Raw genomic sequence first — 15,297 nt, 5'->3', positions numbered from 1 at the left:
TTGGAGCTCATAATTTTGCTTTGGAAATGCACCACATTCATACATTTAGTTTTAAAAAGCACTAGAGGTCCACAGTGTCACCAAATCCTGTGGAAACACTGAACGTACAAAAGCAGCATTCAGAGCACTTTATCAAACACATACTGAAACACAGCGTGGATATAATGAGTCTGAGATCTGTGTGAATGTGTCTCTCCTCAGCCGTGGTCAGTTCATCTCTGCGTCAGTATCACTTTGTGAATCAGAAGATGAACTGGACTGAAGCTCAGAGTTACTGCAGAGAGAAACACACAGATCTGGTCACTATCAATGACACACAAGAACAGAATGACATAAAACAGGTCTTAAACAGTAACTCAGACCGTGTCTGGATTGGACTGAGGAGCACAAACACATGGATTTGGTCTCTGAGTGACTCTGCCTTCTACAGAAGAGAAGATTTACTGTATGAGAAATGGGATAAAAATACAGCACAGCCCCAACCACAAGAAGATGGAGACTGTGTTTTCATGGATTGTGGGAGTGAAGTGAATTGTGCGAAAGCACAGAGAGGACATTGGCATGATGCAAACTGTAGTTACACCACGAATTTCATCTGCTTTAATGGTGAGTTCAGCTGTAAGTGATCACAACCCAGAGAAATGTGATAGAAATAATACTGAATATTTCATGTTCAATGATACAAATAAAACACAGTTTTGAACAACGAACCACAATTGTGTTCATGTTTTTTTTTATTTTTGGATTTATTTCTCTTAATCAATATCAAACAAATGTATTTCTGTTTTAAGGCCAGTACAGGATTCGTCCTTGTGCAGGACAAAAAGAGCTGGACTGCAGACAGAAATACACAGATTTGGCCAGTGTGAGGAATCAGAGTGAGGAATAACCTGATTGAGAACATGCTAAGTGGTAATCAAGTCTGGATCGGTCTGCACAGACTCTGGGTTTGGTCAGATAACAGCAGCGCCTCAGACACTGGAAAACTGACAGACCCCAAAGCAGAGTCGGTAAACATGATGACTGCGCTCTGATCGATGGACAGACAAGCTGTGTTCACAACAGCATCACTTTGTGTGTTATGATGGTGAGTAGATCAATCATCTGAGCTGCTGTATACATACATGTGCAACTACAGAAACTCATTACAGAAGTTCAGTGACTTCAACCCAACACTACTCACGTGTCTTCCTGACTGGTTAATTCTCCCAAAAATGAAAATTCTGGCATTGTTTACTCAACTCATTTCAAACCCGTGTACCCCAAAATGACGTAATCAAAGTTTGCCTTTAATTTTTAAAGGTCTGTCTGGACCAATAACCCCATATGTGGTACCATTTGAAAGCTTAGAATCTCTATTTTATGCAGATATGCATCACTTTGATATTTATTTTACAGTAACAAAGTTATTTACACGTAAATTACACTATTTTGTAAACATACGAAAGAAATGATTGAATATTTGCTCCGTGAGCTGCAGCTGTTAGCACAGATCGCCAAAAAAGCTATATCATCGTTTGGCTTAGGTTCTCCTCTACAAAATGAGCCCATTTTCAGCGTTTTCTGTGGTTGTGTGCATGAGTAATACCTTGCTGTGCCATGTATGTCCAAAACACAACAAAGGAGTAGAAGTCTTTTATGAGATTTAGCATTTTATGAGATTTTATCAAAGATGATAGTATCAGTTTAACCCTTCGTGTAGCAGCCCTTAATTGATGCTTTGTGGACAAATTTGGTGACTGTGCTGACCTCTGGTGACGTAAGCAATAAGGTACGAGGGGCCGTGCTGTAATTGTGAATAAATCACGGCTGAAGGGCGTTGTTAGGCACGAGTGGAGCTTTTATAAAACGGTTAACACACAATAAAAAAAAAATATCGAAACCAAAAATGTATGCATTGAAAAGATCGTTGAATGATGTCCTTCCGCTAAAAAATAGTTCCTGACAGTAACAGTAAACAGCAAGAGAATGCTCCGAACATGCCTCATCTAGCTTAAATAAAAACAGAGAATATGAGCTCTTATCATCCGCTGTGTCATTTATTGTTTTAACACCACATATGATACTTTCCCACACACATACATCTGCTTATCTCTCAGCATGAGAAAAACGTCAGTTTTTTCCGTCTTTATCATGTACAGTATGTGATATGACACATACTATGACACAGTGCTATGACAAACTCCTGTGCTCCACTGTGCTCTGAACAAGCAAAAGACGCTTGACAGTAGTGTTTTACATTTTTCACATCTGTGTGTAGTTTGGCGTGTATGTGGCTAATTATTTTATGTTTGTGTGTAGAGTTACTATACAAAAATACAATTTAAAAAAAAAGTTAAAACAGTATTCAAGTGTTTGCTTTTGCAAGATGTTTGTGACGTTTTGTATGTTGTGTGTTTTGTGTGTAGACTTTTGAGAAATTGAGCCATAGTTTAAAAAACTGTGTGTAAACATTTTTTAAAAACTGTAAAATTGTAGCAATGTTTCAGGCATGTTTTGTTTGGAAGCATCAACACATCTTGCAGTCGGACTTTGATCTGGCTTTGAAGTGTGTGTGTGTGTGTGTGTGTGAGTGTGTGTGTGTGTGTTTGCCACATTGAGAATGTTGTATAGACTCACCCCTTCATTTATGTGTAGGTCTATGTATGATCTGCATTGTGTTGAATTTATTGATTTTTATTCCACTAATAAAAAAATGCTCTGAATTATAGAATTTCCCATGATTTTTTTTTCAACCACTTAACTTTGTTGAATCGAGTCATTTTTGTGTGTGTGGGTTCAGGTGGCAAATTTAGGAAAAGTAGCCAAGTCCTGTACCGCTCAGATTAAGAAAATATATATAAATAGAAAAGATAAGATTCGCTATGATGTATGCAAACCCATTATTGTTTTCTATTATGATTGTTAAAGATACACCCATCTTTCACTGAGCTTGTATGTAATTAAAAGTTATGCAGTAATAATCTTTTTTTTTTAAAAAGCTGCACGCAGTGATTACCAGAGTTCAAGCACTTTAAGGCCTTTATTGCATCTAAGCTATAATGGCCTAGGCCAACATGAAAATTTGGACTGACATTACAACACATTCATGATGAAGAATATTGCAACACACATACTCAGTCTGAAATGAAAAGGCTTAAGTGTAATATTTAATACAAAATAAGCATACTTACACATGTAAACTCCATTTTGAGATTCACCTTTGGTGATGTAAGTATTACTACTTAAGATTACCCCAGAATGCATTGCTAGCACACCCCAACACTTCCAATAATAATGATAAATGCTGACCAGTAATTAATTATATATGATTTTATTAAAACAAGCAAAATCTAATTTTTGTCATGACATTACGATGCACACTAGAAAAATGCAGCCAAGGTGAATACATCTCAGTTGTCAGTCAAATAATGAATTAATGCATAAGTTAAAGAAACAATTATTAACATAGTTTCTTCATAAAATGCTACGCAACTGTTTAGATCTGTGAAATATCTCTGCACATCGTTGCACTGACATGTAATGCAGTGCAACAAAATTATGTAATTTAATGCATTAACGCATTTTCGCTCTCTCTTGCGCACACTCGGTCTCTCTCGCGTATTTTCGCTCTCTCTCGCGCACACTCGGTCACTCTCGCGCACTCTCGCGCACACTCGGTCTCTCTCTTGCGCACACTCGGTCTCTCTCGCGTATTTTCGCTCTCTCTCGCGCACACTCGGTCTCTCTCGCGCACTCTCGCTCTTTCTCGCGCACTCTCGCTCTCTCTCGCGCACACTCGGTCTCTCTCGCGCATTTTCGCTCTCTCTCGCGCACACTCGGTCTCTCTCTTGCGCACACTCGGTCTCTCTCTCGCGCACACTCGGTCTCTCTCGCGCACACTCGGTCTCTCTCGCGCACTCTCGCTCTCTCTCGCGCACACTCGGTCTCTCTCTTGCGCACACTCGGTCTCTCTCGCGCACACTCGGTCTCTCTCGCGCACACTCGGTCTCTCTCGCGCACTCTCGCTCTTTCTCGCGCACTCTCGCTCTCTCTCGCGCACACTCGGTCTCTCTCGCGCATTTTCGCTCTCTCTCGCGCACACTCGGTCTCTCTCTTGCGCACACTCGGTCTCTCTCTCGCGCACACTCGGTCTCTCTCGCGCACACTCGGTCTCTCTCGCGTATTTTCGCTCTCTCTCGCGCACACTCGGTCTCTCTCGCGTATTTTCGCTCTCTCTCGCGCACACTCGGTCTCTCTCGCGCACTCTCTCCGTGTTCGCTTGACTTTTGTCTAGACCGGCGCCTCATATTTATACCCATCTCACGCGCGACCACGTGAGAGCCACAGTACTGAGGAGAGACGTGCGCTGATCTACAGAGAATAAAGAACAGGTTTGGCAGATTTCACAAACTATATTTTATATAATTTTAAACACGCGTTTGCGGATTTAAACGTGCGCGGTTGTTTAGTTGCGGACGCGCGATGTTAGCGCGAGAGTCGTTTTAAGGGCCGGTGTTCTGAAATATTCGGTGTCTGAGATTTTCGGTGACGCTGGGCGGAGCTTATATGAATATTCACGAGTTTCCTGTTTCGCGTTAAAGCGCCACTGAAAATATTAGTGCGCTCCAGGATCGTCATCGTACAGAAAGTTTTACGTAATGTAATTATGTTTCAGTGACAGTGGGGGATTAAGCTCATTTAGCATTTTTTGTTTAGTTGTTTTTTTAGCTTTTGTTTAAGTTTTGTTTGATAACTTGTATACAAATATCTAAGGTGGCATAAAGATCAGATGCAATATTTAGTTTTGCTTGTTCAGCTGGTAAATAACAGATTGTAGTACTTAGCAAAAATCATTTCACATGATTTAAGTAGCTAAAGTAACATACCACATATTAATTTGCACAGTTACTACTATAAAGAAATCAAGTTATAATGCTGAATACATTAAAGACATCAAATGATTTGGTGTTAAGTTTTATGTACAAATGTGTATGTGGACAAGACATAATGGGATGGGGGGGGGGGGGGGGTACAAACAAAAAACACTTTAAATAGGGCCTTGACATCTCGGACAAATAAAATGTGCCTCCAAACTTGGCCTGTTTATGCAGTCCCAGTGGTACCAGCCGTTGCAAGAGTCACATGCAATCTAAACAATAAAAGATTTACAACACATGAATGAATATGGTAGTGCTACTTTAAAATACACTGTAGTGTTTATATATAATAATATAAATAATAATAATAATAATCTAACATACCCAAGTGTCTACCTTCTCTGGTGTGTGGGGATATTGTAAGGTAGTGGTCAACTTTCCTGCTGCCTTCTCCACAGGAGTTTAAATAAATGATCTTTCCTTCCTGAGGATATATTGCCTGGCAAGACATTGAATTTAACTTTCAATCTTAAATGAAAAATCCACTCTCTTATAGTGTAATAGAACAACAGACATCATAGAGTGAAACAAACCAGCAGTGTCCAGTGGTCACCCTCGTTTACAGAGCCCACCAGCAAATCATATACCTGCAGATTCATCTATGGGTACACAGACAATTACAGATGAAACATGAACATTTACGATAAACATATCATAAGCAAGCTTGTTTACCTTCTTCATTTCAGTGGCCTTGCCATTCCACAGATTTGTCATTTGAAATGAATCGATGACAAATGCCTTTCCTGCATACCTGCTTGCTATGCAAGTGAGGTAGGCATTGATAACCTGCACAAGACAGTGGTTCAATCATTTGTCAGCTCCACACTTTAAAAAAAGCATTATGATGAAGTCCAAATGAGTGAAGAATTATTAGGAATTGTGTGAAGACTTGCTCACCTCACTCTCAAGCTTCTCCCCAGGTTGGAGGCGAGCTATCCCAGGTAAATATTTTATATGGATCTATTTTGCTCCACAGTCTTCCTCCTACTTTTCCTGCCCAGATGTCTTGTAATACTGAAAATAGTCAAAAAAAAAAAAAAAACGCTAATGATAAAAGGATGTTGTTATCTTTACATTTTTAAAGGTTTTAAAAGGCGGATACATACAACCAATGCAAGGCACAGCTGAGGAGGGCGCAGGACAGGGGGCACCAGAGGAGGGCGCAGGCTGCGGGGCACCAGAGGAGGGCACAGGACAGGGGGCACCAGAGGAGGGCGCAGGACAGGGGGCACCAGAGGAGGGCGCAGGACAGGGGGCACCAGAGGAGGGCGCAGGCTGCGGGGCACCAGAGGAGGGCACAGGACAGGGGGCACCAGAGGAGGGCGCAGGCTGCGGGGCACCAGAGGAGGGCACAGGACAGGGGGCACCAGAGGAGGGCGCAGGACAGGGGGCACCAGAGGAGGGCGCAGGACAGGGGGCACCAGAGGAGGACGCAGGCTGCGGGGCACCAGAGGAGGGCGCAGGACAGGAGGCACCAGAGGAGGGCGCAGGACAGGGGGCACCAGAGGAGGACGCAGGACAGGGGGCACCAGAGGAGGACGCAGGCTGCGGGGCACCAGAGGAGGGCGCAGGACAGGAGGCACCAGAGGAGGGCGCAGGACAGGGGGCACCAGAGGAGGGCGCAGGACAGGGGGCACCAGAGGAGGACGCAGGCTGCGGGGCACCAGAGGAGGGCGCAGGACAGGAGGCACCAGAGGAGGGCGCAGGACAGGGGGCACCAGAGGAGGACGCAGGCTGGGGGGCACCAGAGGAGGGCGCAGGACAGGGGGCACCAGAGGAGGGCGCAGGACAGGGGGCACCAGAGGAGGACGCAGGACAGGGGGCACCAGAGGAGGGCGCAGGACAGGGGGCACCAGAGGAGGACGCAGGCTGCGGGGCACCAGAGGAGGGTGCAGGACAGGGGGCACCAGAGGAGGGCGCAGGACAGGGGGCACCAGAGGAGGGCGCAGGACAGGGGGCACCAGAGGAGGACGCAGGCTGCGGGGCACCAGAGGAGGGCGCAGGACAGGAGGCACCAGAGGAGGGCGCAGGACAGGGGGCACCAGAGGAGGACGCAGGCTGGGGGGCACCAAAGGAGGGTGCAGGCTGGGGGGCACTAGAGCAGGTGGTATGAGGGACTGGAATAGTTGTGGCAGGGAAAGATGTGGTTGTGATGGGTGAGGTGACTTTGGGAGCTTTTGGTGGAAGATTTTCTAAAAAGTGTACCAGGTGATCAAGGTTAACTCTGGGAAATAGTTTTCCATGGTCATCCACAATGTCTATGCTTTTGGCAACTTTAGTGACAGTGTACGGGCCAAAGAATCAGGATCCAATTTACCCCCCTTTCTCTGCTGACTTTTGTTTTGCCTCAGGACTCTGTCCCCAACCTGCATGACAACAGCCTCTCCTTGATCCAGTTTCCTCTTTCTTATTTTTTTTTGCACCTGTGCCATATTCTCCTGAACAGTGTGGTACAACCTGTCCTGCAATTTAATGCATTCAGAAATGCACTCCTCTGGAATCATTTCCTCCACACTTTCATTGATCTACAGTAAAGAGGACAATCATGATTACATTGAAAAAAAAATACTATAATAGAAAAATGTCCAAATATTTAACTATAGGGCCTACCTCATAGGTGTCTGGTACCTCACATGGGTACCTAGCCTCACGACCAAATAGCAGAAAGTATGGGGAAAATTGTGTTGTTATCTGCTTTTTTGTTCGCAGACCAAACATCGTGGCCTCCAAATAATCAGCCCATGAGCTTGGCCTATTATCTACCAACTTGCTTAAACATCTGTAAAAAGGAAAAAAAAATATATATATATATTATATTGCCATATACAAATGGTCTCATATTTTATATATATATATGGACTGTGTGTTACCTCTGAATTGTGCCATTGAGTCTCTCAACCAGTCCATTTGTTTGTGGATGGTATGGCGCACATAGATTTCTCTTAATGCCCAGAGTTTGGCACACACCCAGATTGATCTGTGTACAGATCAACACAAATCTCATTGACAAATAAGTAGTAAGAATCAGTTATTTACTTATTTGGAAGAACAATTAATGGAATAAAAGACAAATAAAAAGTAAAGCACTAACCTTATTTACAAATTCAGTGCCTTGGTCTGTTAGGAGTCTTTTAGGGGCACCAAATTTGTAGAACAATTGAACTATGCAGGCTGTTTTAACTATGTCCTCTGCGCATTTGGTTTTCATGGGAAAGCCTCACACCACTTTGTGAAGTAATCTACCATCACACAGATATACTGGTAGCCTTCTTTCGTTGGTGTGAGCTTTCCCACTAAATCCATCCCCACAATATCCCAAGGCTGTGCCACCTAATAAACATTCATGTTTACTATATAAAATTGCTGTAACAAAAATATTCCTTGTGTTTTTCATAAAAACATGAATTACCACGATAGGGGTATATTCTGTTGGGTTCTTCAGAGAACATTGCTTTTTTTGACAAGCAGCAGTGTTTGACCTAAAATATATGATCAAAATCAGTTTTGATGGACTAATAGATGTATGAAAACATGACGAAGGATTCACATATTAAACTCACCCATTTTGTTTATGTCCACAGACATACCAGGCCAATAAAAGCGCTTGTTTATGGCATCCAGGGTTTTTTGAATGCCACAGTGAGCACCTATTGGGCTGCTGTGGAGCTCTTCAAAAATTTCTTGGGCCCTTTTTTTCGTGCTGACCACTTTTGCCAAAGTACCTTCTTTTTTAATATAATACAAAGCTTCATCTAAAAAGTATAAAAATAATTATAAACAAAGTGAAGCCACTAAATCCAGGTGTACATTTTACATTACTTACTTTCAAAAATGAAGCTTTTAGCCCTTCTTAGAAATATGAACTTATCTTGTCTGGAAAGACCCTGAGGTATCTTTCCAAATCTTTTAAAGTCTGTCAGTGCTTTGAATTTAGCCTCATCCATCTTCAACACAACAGCACAAAATCTAATAAATTATATATATAATTGGTCATTACATGTAATTGTGCATCACTGGTCTCTGTCATTTAGAAAATGTGATATATCGGCGATATATTGTCTTTTCTATACACACATTTGCGATTAAAACTAGAACCAAAATAACCTGCTGTCTACATTTCTGGCATTTTATGACCACTTCAGTCTAATTACCTCGGACAAATGCAGAGCCGTTGGGCAGCAGAGATGGTTTCACGGCAGAAGCTCGGTTTACTGATGCTTGGGCCAACTTTTCTTAAAATATAATCAAACTGGTCCTTGTCCACTCTGAAATAGGCTTTGAAACTTCCATTGACTAGGCGGAGCTCCTGAATCAGCTGCTGAAATTCCCCATGGTTTTTGCGTTTTTGAAGTATGGGGTGCACCCAAACACTGCGTTTTTTACTTTTCTTAGTAAATAAATCTTGTAACAGAGTTACAGCAAGGGTTTCTCGGTGGTGGAAATCCATTGCTGAAATGTCCTTGTTGTGGAGCGCAACCGCACGAGCGCTTTGGAAAAAAGGAGAACGTGTTTTTAGGCGCGATATATGAACGGCCCCTAATGCGGTTTTTGCTGGTTTGCGTGAGTCCGGGCCGCACCGGAGCACGGTTACCGTGTTTTAACGAGGAAATAACGGCGCTCTGTGGTCCGTTTCACGCGTGTATCTTGTTAATGTGTGGTTAAGTAGGAGGGCGGGAAGAAAAATGGAGGAATCTTTGTTTAACAAAAGCCTCCGATCAACTACAACAAAAGTGCTTTAAAACCAGAATACACGCGTGAATTACTGCCGTTTCTTCGAGACACAACTCGTTTATGTGCTCGTGCAATTCAGTGCAATATTTTAATTAGTTTTTGGTGAATTGTAATAGCAGTTCTATATTCAGAAACGTTAAATGTAAGTGTTTTGAGTATTTAAGCGATGTATTGTGTCGCAGTTGAGCTTTTAATGACTGATATCTGATATAATGCAGTTATGACGGAAGATGAATTATTATTTACAGAGTATTTGAAAACAAAACACGCTGTGTGAGATCAGCTGATTAACAATGATGCAGACTAGTAACGTTAATCATACACACACACACACACACACACATACACTCATACACACACACATAAACTCACTCACACACACACACACACACACACACATACACTCATACACACACACATAAACTCACTCACTCACACACACACACACATACACACACACACACACACACATTTTAAACATTTTCTGCATTTTGTATAATGTATAAAAATTATATTTGATGTACTTATTCATATATTTGTTTATACAAAACATTAAAATATACATATGTATTTAACTAAATTGGAAATAACTGTGTGTGCAAATGTGTGTGTGTGTATATAATATATATTACACACTTAAATGTATATATTCAAATATATTGTGTATATTTTTTTAATACTTTTGCCATATTTATCTATATCTAAAAGACACATTTAATGTAATATACATTTTTTATGTATTTGTTCATATATACATAGACATTTATATATATTTAATATATATATTTGTGTATGTAAGTTTATAAATTTGTATGTATCTGTTTTCAAGTATTCATACATGCATATATACACACACACACACACACATTTAAATGTAATTTAAGTTTCTCTCTCTCTCTCTCTCTCTCTCTCTCTGATTTCTCAGTCCAGATTTGATAAACTAAGGCATGGACATCAGGTGAGTTGACAATGGCAATTAATGTAATATCTGCATGCTTGCATGAGGACTTATATCCCGGTTGATTTTGTTGTGAACTTTGCATGAAACATAGTCTATATGATGAAAAGGATTCAGCCTGATTTAAGTTGCACCGTAACGCCCTCATCAGCAGGTGACTGAATGTTCAGCTTTCTCTTACGAAAACCAACCATGGGTTTACGAATAAAACCAAAAAAACATGGTTACAATAGTTAAGCCACGGTAACCACATGGTTTGAGGGTTCGAGTCTCCGGCCGGCAGGGATTGTAGGTGGGGGGAGTGAATGTCCAGCGCTCTCTCCACCCTCAATACCACGACTGAGGTGCCCTTGAGCAAGACACCAAACCCCCACACACCGTGTGTGTGTGTGTGTGTGACTGTGTGTGTGTGTGTGTGTGTGTGTGTGTGTGCACCTGGTATTCATCACGTCCTGGGGACCAAATGTCCCCACAAGGATAGTAATACCAGTAAATCTTAATCTTGTGGGGACATTTTTTGGTCCCCATGAGGAAACAAGCTTATAAATCATACAGCATAAAGTTTTTTGAAAATCTAAAAATGCAGCATGTTTCCTGTGAGGGCTAAGTTTAGGTGTAGGGTTGGTGTAGGGCAATAGCACATACAGATTGTACAGTATAAAAACCATTACGCCTATGGGATGTCCCCATAAAACATGGAAACCCAACATGTGTGTGTGTGTGTGTGTGTGTGTGTGTGTGTGTGTGTGTGTGTGTGTGTGTGTGTGTGTGTGTGTGTGTGTGACTGTGTCAAGTCAAGTCAAGTCACCTTTACTTATATAGCGCTTTTTACAATGCAAATTGTGTCAAAGCACTGCACAATATCAAAAAAAAAAAAAAAGGAAAATAAAGTGTCAATAAGTTTGAATAGTGTCTTTGCAATAAGGTTGGTGATATCGCTGGAAATGAAGCGTCCCCAACTAAGCAAGCCAGAGGCGACAGCGGCAAGGAACCAAAACTCCATCGGTGACAGAATGGAGAAGAAAAACCTTGGGAGAAACCAGGCTCAGTCGGGGGGCCAATTCTCCTCTGGCCAAACAAACCAGTAGTTCAGTTCCAAACTGCAGCAAGTCAGGTTGAATGGGCTCAGCTGGTTCCAGTGGTCTTTCCCGATGGCTGTCTAAGTGGCGGGGTCCTCAATGGGGATCTGTCTCTGGCGTTCATCCAGGTGTTTGGCCTCTGCCTACGATCAGGGACACATACGTCATCTCCCGGCGCTGATCCTCCATCTCAGGTGTTCGGTCATCTCAGATCATGTAATGGTTAGATCCAGACTGAAGTTCTGTAATTCCTGGCTACCACGGGATGTTAATCCCGTGGCAGAAACGTAGAGACAAGCAGAGACATGATTAGCGTAGCTGCTGTTCCATCTAAGCAAAAATAAATTGTTCAACCCAAGCTAAAGAATAATAATAATGTACATTTGATCAGATATAACTGCAGTACAAGATTATAAGATGCATTATGTGAATGCTTGGCTAAAGAGATGTGTCTTTAATCTAGATTTAAACAGAGAGAGTGTGTCTGAACCCCGAACGTTATCAGGAAGGCTATTCCAGAGTTTGGGAGCCAAATGTGAAAAAGCTCTACCTCCTTTAGTGGACTTTGCTATCCTAGGTACTACCAAAAGTCCAGAGTTTTGCGACCTTAGGGAGCGGGTTGGATTGTAGCGTGATAGAAGACAAGTTAGATACGCAGGTGCTAAACCATTTAGGGCCTTATAGGCTAGTAATAATATTTTGTAAATGATACGGAACTGAATAGGTAGCCAGTGCAGAGACTGTAAAATTGGGGTAATATGATCATATTTTCTTGACCTGGTAAGAACTCTAGCCGCTGCATTTTGGACTATCTGTAGCTTGTTTATTGAAGATGCAGGACAAGCAGCTAGCAGTGCATTACAATAGTCCAGTCTAGAGGTCATGAATGCATGGACTAGCTTTTCTGCATCAGAAACAGGTAGCATGCTTCGAAGCTTGGCAATGTTTCTAAGATGGAAGAATGCTGTTTTTGTAACATGGGAAATATGATTTTCAACTGTGTGTGTGTGTGTGTCAGACTGTGTGTGTGTGTGTGTGTGTGTGTGTGTGTGTGTGTGTGTGAGACTGTGACTGTGTGTGTGTGTGTGACTGTTCTAAATCCTAATAGAAAACGTCTCACCAAAAGACAAAAATTGATTCTGTAAAACAGTAAACAACGGCTTGAGTCTAGAACATTGAATAAATGCATGAAATCCATCCCCAATTTTTTTAGTTAATGGTGGCTTGTACAACGCTTTCCATTCAGGGTACTCAACCTCTTCCAGCTATGAAATACTATGCCAGGGAGTATGCACTCTATTATTTAAAGATTTAACACACATTTTGTACATTTCTTTTCCCGAAGCTGGCTCCAGGCCAATTAGTGTCACATCTTCACAGTGCAAGAAAACACCTTTACAATCTTCTATATTGGGAGATAATGATAAAACAGGGAATGGATCATCACTGTTTGGAACAATTAGTCCCTCCAGCAACTTGATTTCTTCCGCTGTGAGAGCACCTCTCCATTGCTCAAGAAGTTTAGCGACTGTACGTTTTGAATGAAGTCCCAAATGTCCAGCAACTAAGTCAACATTTTTGAAGTTTTTTCCAGCTGACTGTAATATGCACCCAAGAGTTGTTACTTTAGAAGAGAGAAGAATTCCACCGAATGCAGGGAAAGAGCCCTCAAGTGATGTGTCCATGCGTGACCCACAGACTAAAGGTTCTTGTAACAACCAGTATAAGGAACTTATTCATCAGGGTCTTTGCACAGTCCACACCTTAAAAAATTACGATAAAAAATTGGAAGCTTGGACAAATCCATCTTTTTAGGATTGAACCAGAACAAAGATTTGTCCATACCTTAGCTTCCAAAAGACTGCAGAACCATGAAAGCTATAGATCTCCAGTTCGAGTCCACTGGTCCAATCAAAAGTCTCTGTACAAATTGAAGCCGAAAATCTGCTGTTCTGCTCTGCAAGTGGAACCCAGTGCATTTTACCCCCCCCAAAAAAAATCAATCAAAATTGACTGAATTTTAAAAGCTATATGTATAGGCTAAATGAGACATGCTCTGTTCTAGACTTTATACAGGCTACTGGAGCACATCTAAACTAATAAAAAAAAGCTTTCATAAATTTTAAGTTAAACATGCTTTGCATTTTTTTTTTTTGCACCCCATAGAATGTGTAGCCTAATTTACACCAAGTTTAGACAAAGTCGAAAATGTCTTGGCATCTCATCCTTCAGTCTTTAAAACAAAACAAATTCATCCTGTGGGTTCAAATAAACATCCTTGGAGCAAAAACAAAAGCAAAACAATATAATTAAGATTGATAGAGCCATTGAACTGTTTTCTCTTCGTGTTGTATTTGGTAGACGGTCCCTAACCCCGACTGGATGACTGTCTTTAACATCTTGCTGCAGTAGTGCATCACGTGTATCTCTATTGATTTCTATGGGACGTCCAGCACCGCAGGGACATTAACCCAAGGGCGGTATAGTGTATAAATACCAGATCATGAATATAAAACTCCCATTTAGATCCTCTAGCTTTCACTTTCTATGCTTTTTGATTTCTCAATCCAGATTTGATCAAACTAAGGCATGGCCATCAGGTGAGCTGACAATGTTAATATCTGCAGGCTTGCATGAGGACTTAATAAATATCCTGCTTGTTTTTGTAATGAACTTTGCATAGAAAATATATAAAACGAAAATAAAAGGATTCAGCCTGATTTTAGTAACATTACAGATGTTCATTAATAATGCGGAAATACTGCTAAACGTGGAAATGTCATGTTGAAATGTATTACAGTATGTTCCATTCAGTAGCCTAGATCAATAAATTATGAATAATTGTGCAAATAACATGTATTTGTGTAATCAATAAAAAAGTAACTGTAGTCTGACTACGATTATTTTAAAATGTAACTTAATTAAGCACTTAATTTTTGGAATCTGTTAATTACTAGTAATCAGTTACTACCCAGCTCTGTTCATTAATATATAACATCCATACTAGCCTTTCACCTGCAGAGGAAAATGGAGGTGGATACAAAGAATAAAAAGTATAATGAGTACATTTATTACAATAAATTAATGTACAAAATGTGCACTGTTGTTTTGTTCTGCGGCACAGGGCACAGTTAGAAGAGCGTCTGACGGAGTATGTCGAGGACACTCTCAGTTACATTGAGACCATAAGAGACTTCTGTAACCAGGAACAGGAATGGACCTCTGAGAGAGAGGCAGAGCTTGAGAAGATGAGAGACATCAATGAAAATCAGGAGGAGAAGGAGCTCGGCGACATCCTCAAAAACACTTTAAAGGGTCTGGAGGAACTTGAGCCGTTCCTGGATGCGGTGGAGAAGCTAGCAATGACCTCAAGCCATGTCTTCAGCAGAGATATCTTTCTTCTGTGTGGAGAGAACCCTGAAACAGTGCGGTCAGTCATCGAAGATGCCAGAATAGATGCTCGTCTCCTCATCCACTTCAAAAGAAATGCAGAAACTTTCTTCCAGCCTCTAGTCGATAATGTGAACATCCTGGTCTTTCAGCTAAACAACTATGTACTCCAAACTGAGCAACTGTGTGGAAGAGTAAGAGAAAAGTGAGTTCTTAAATT

At 41.4% G+C, this 15,297-nt stretch overlaps 2 protein-coding genes across 4 annotated transcripts in view; one reads left to right on the top strand and one right to left on the bottom strand.

Annotated features, from left to right (window-relative positions):
- The window catches only part of LOC306859227 (coiled-coil domain-containing protein 171-like), a 472,225-nt gene that overhangs the window by 331,176 nt on the left and 125,752 nt on the right, over positions 1–15,297 (bottom strand). The gene's annotated exons all lie outside the window — the stretch shown is intronic.
- The window catches only part of LOC306859255 (uncharacterized protein), a 31,102-nt gene that overhangs the window by 10,175 nt on the left and 5,630 nt on the right, over positions 1–15,297 (top strand). The window contains exons 1-4 of one of the 3 annotated variants that reach the window (XM_079400200.1): positions 4,260–4,373; positions 10,581–10,608; positions 14,049–14,287; positions 14,812–15,282. In XM_079400200.1, the coding sequence (XP_079256326.1) occupies positions 14,277–14,287; positions 14,812–15,282 (482 nt within the window). In that variant the 5' untranslated portion in view covers positions 4,260–4,373; positions 10,581–10,608; positions 14,049–14,276. Of the gene's footprint in view, positions 1–4,259; positions 4,374–10,575; positions 10,609–14,048; positions 14,288–14,811; positions 15,283–15,297 lie in introns of those variants that run through there. The other 2 variants (XM_079400199.1, XM_079400198.1) reach the window with 2 other exon arrangements.

Source organism: Barbus barbus (genome assembly GCF_936440315.1).
Source record: "Barbus barbus genome assembly, chromosome: 40".
NCBI classification, from domain to species: domain Eukaryota; kingdom Metazoa; phylum Chordata; class Actinopteri; order Cypriniformes; family Cyprinidae; genus Barbus; species Barbus barbus.
Note: the sequence above shows the minus strand (reverse complement) of the source record. Positions and strands in the feature narration are given on the sequence as shown.